Here is a 1,258-nt window from a genome sequence, read left to right on the forward strand (position 1 = left end):
TTCGATGATGAGCCCCGGGAGGGTGTGGATTTCTTCTCCATCTTCACTTTGACTTTCTTCTTCTTCTTGGACTTGTCCCTAGGTGAGCAAGAGGGAAGGGGGTGCTGGGCCCTCAGGTTCCCCACATCATCAGGGCCGAACCTCTCCTGGCTTTCACAGGGCCTTTCCCAATCCCAGCCACATTGCCCAGCTCACGCTAAACGTACACAGCCAGGCGTGTCAGCCCTGAGTGCCCCAGGGGAGCTCATCATAACTGAATCACAGGAAGGATCAGGGGCTACAGCCTGAAGCAGCCCCATATGCAAAACTTGCTCAACGTCTGTTGTTGGTGAGTCACTAAGTCGTGTCCCACTCTTTTGAGAGACCGCTGACTAGCCCGCCAGGCTCCTCTGTCCATGGCACTTTCCAGGCAAGAATACTGGAGTGCGCTGCCCTTTCCTTCTCTAAGGGATCTTCCTAACATCTGTTACTTTACCTTTAAAATTCATGTGACTTATGCTCCGTAATAGTAATTATTTTTAATCTCCCCCACCCCTTGAAATAAAATTGAAGGAAAATATGGCTCTTAGGAAAATGAGCCATATTTATCCAAGTTACTTTCAGAAATCCTCTAGCCCATTCCCCGTACCTGGGCAACTGCCTACCCCGATCTGAGCAGCACTGCCCTACTGCAGTCAGAAGCGTGTCTGTTAACACTCCAATTCTCAACCTGGAACTGCAAAAATATCTGCCAGAAAAGCAGCTCCTGGGTCATTTTGTTCCCAACTCTCACCTCTTGGAAGACTCTCCACGGCCGCCTTCGTATTCCTTCATGGCTTTTTCATATTCCCTCCTGGCATCCTCAGCCTTGCGATCCCACTCCTGAGTCACGCACACACAGGGAATGAAAAAATCAGGAAAATATATATATATATTAGACCCCTGCCCCAATGCAGGCAAAACCAGCACAGAACCATAGCCCTGGGCCCACCCGCCTCCATCAGATCCCAGGGTCCCGACGCTGCCTGTCCGAGGCTCCTCACCTCCTTCTTCTCCTTGGACATTCCCTTCCAGATCTCACCCGCCTTCTTGGAGAGGTCCGTGACGCTGATGCCCGGATGGTCTGACTTGATCTTCTCCCGGCTGGCATTCAGCCACAGCATGTAGGCAGACATGGGCCTCTTGGGGGCGTTGGGGTCCTTGCCCTTCTTCACCTGTGTAGGAACCCAGAGGCCGTCAGCCACCTACTGCCCACAAAGCTCCACATTCTCCCCAAGAG

At 52.2% G+C, this 1,258-nt stretch overlaps 1 protein-coding gene across 1 annotated transcript in view; it reads right to left on the bottom strand.

Moving 5' to 3' along the window:
* Nucleotides 1-6: 6 nt before the first annotated feature.
* Nucleotides 7-1,258, bottom strand: part of LOC104993212 (FACT complex subunit SSRP1-like) — a gene marked incomplete at its 3' end in the record, with an annotated part of 6,143 nt that continues 4,891 nt past the window's right edge. Inside the window, exons 5-7 of the mRNA XM_010846366.1 lie at nt 1,023-1,223; nt 773-861; nt 7-78 (exon numbers count right to left, since the gene is read on the bottom strand). Of these exons, the coding sequence (XP_010844668.1) occupies nt 7-78; nt 773-861; nt 1,023-1,223 (362 nt within the window). The remainder of the gene's footprint in view (nt 79-772; nt 862-1,022; nt 1,224-1,258) is intronic.

The sequence above is a fragment of the Bison bison genome, unplaced genomic scaffold, assembly GCF_000754665.1.
Source record: "Bison bison bison isolate TAMUID 2011002044 unplaced genomic scaffold, Bison_UMD1.0 scf7180017849008, whole genome shotgun sequence".
NCBI classification, from domain to species: Eukaryota; Metazoa; Chordata; class Mammalia; order Artiodactyla; family Bovidae; genus Bison; species Bison bison.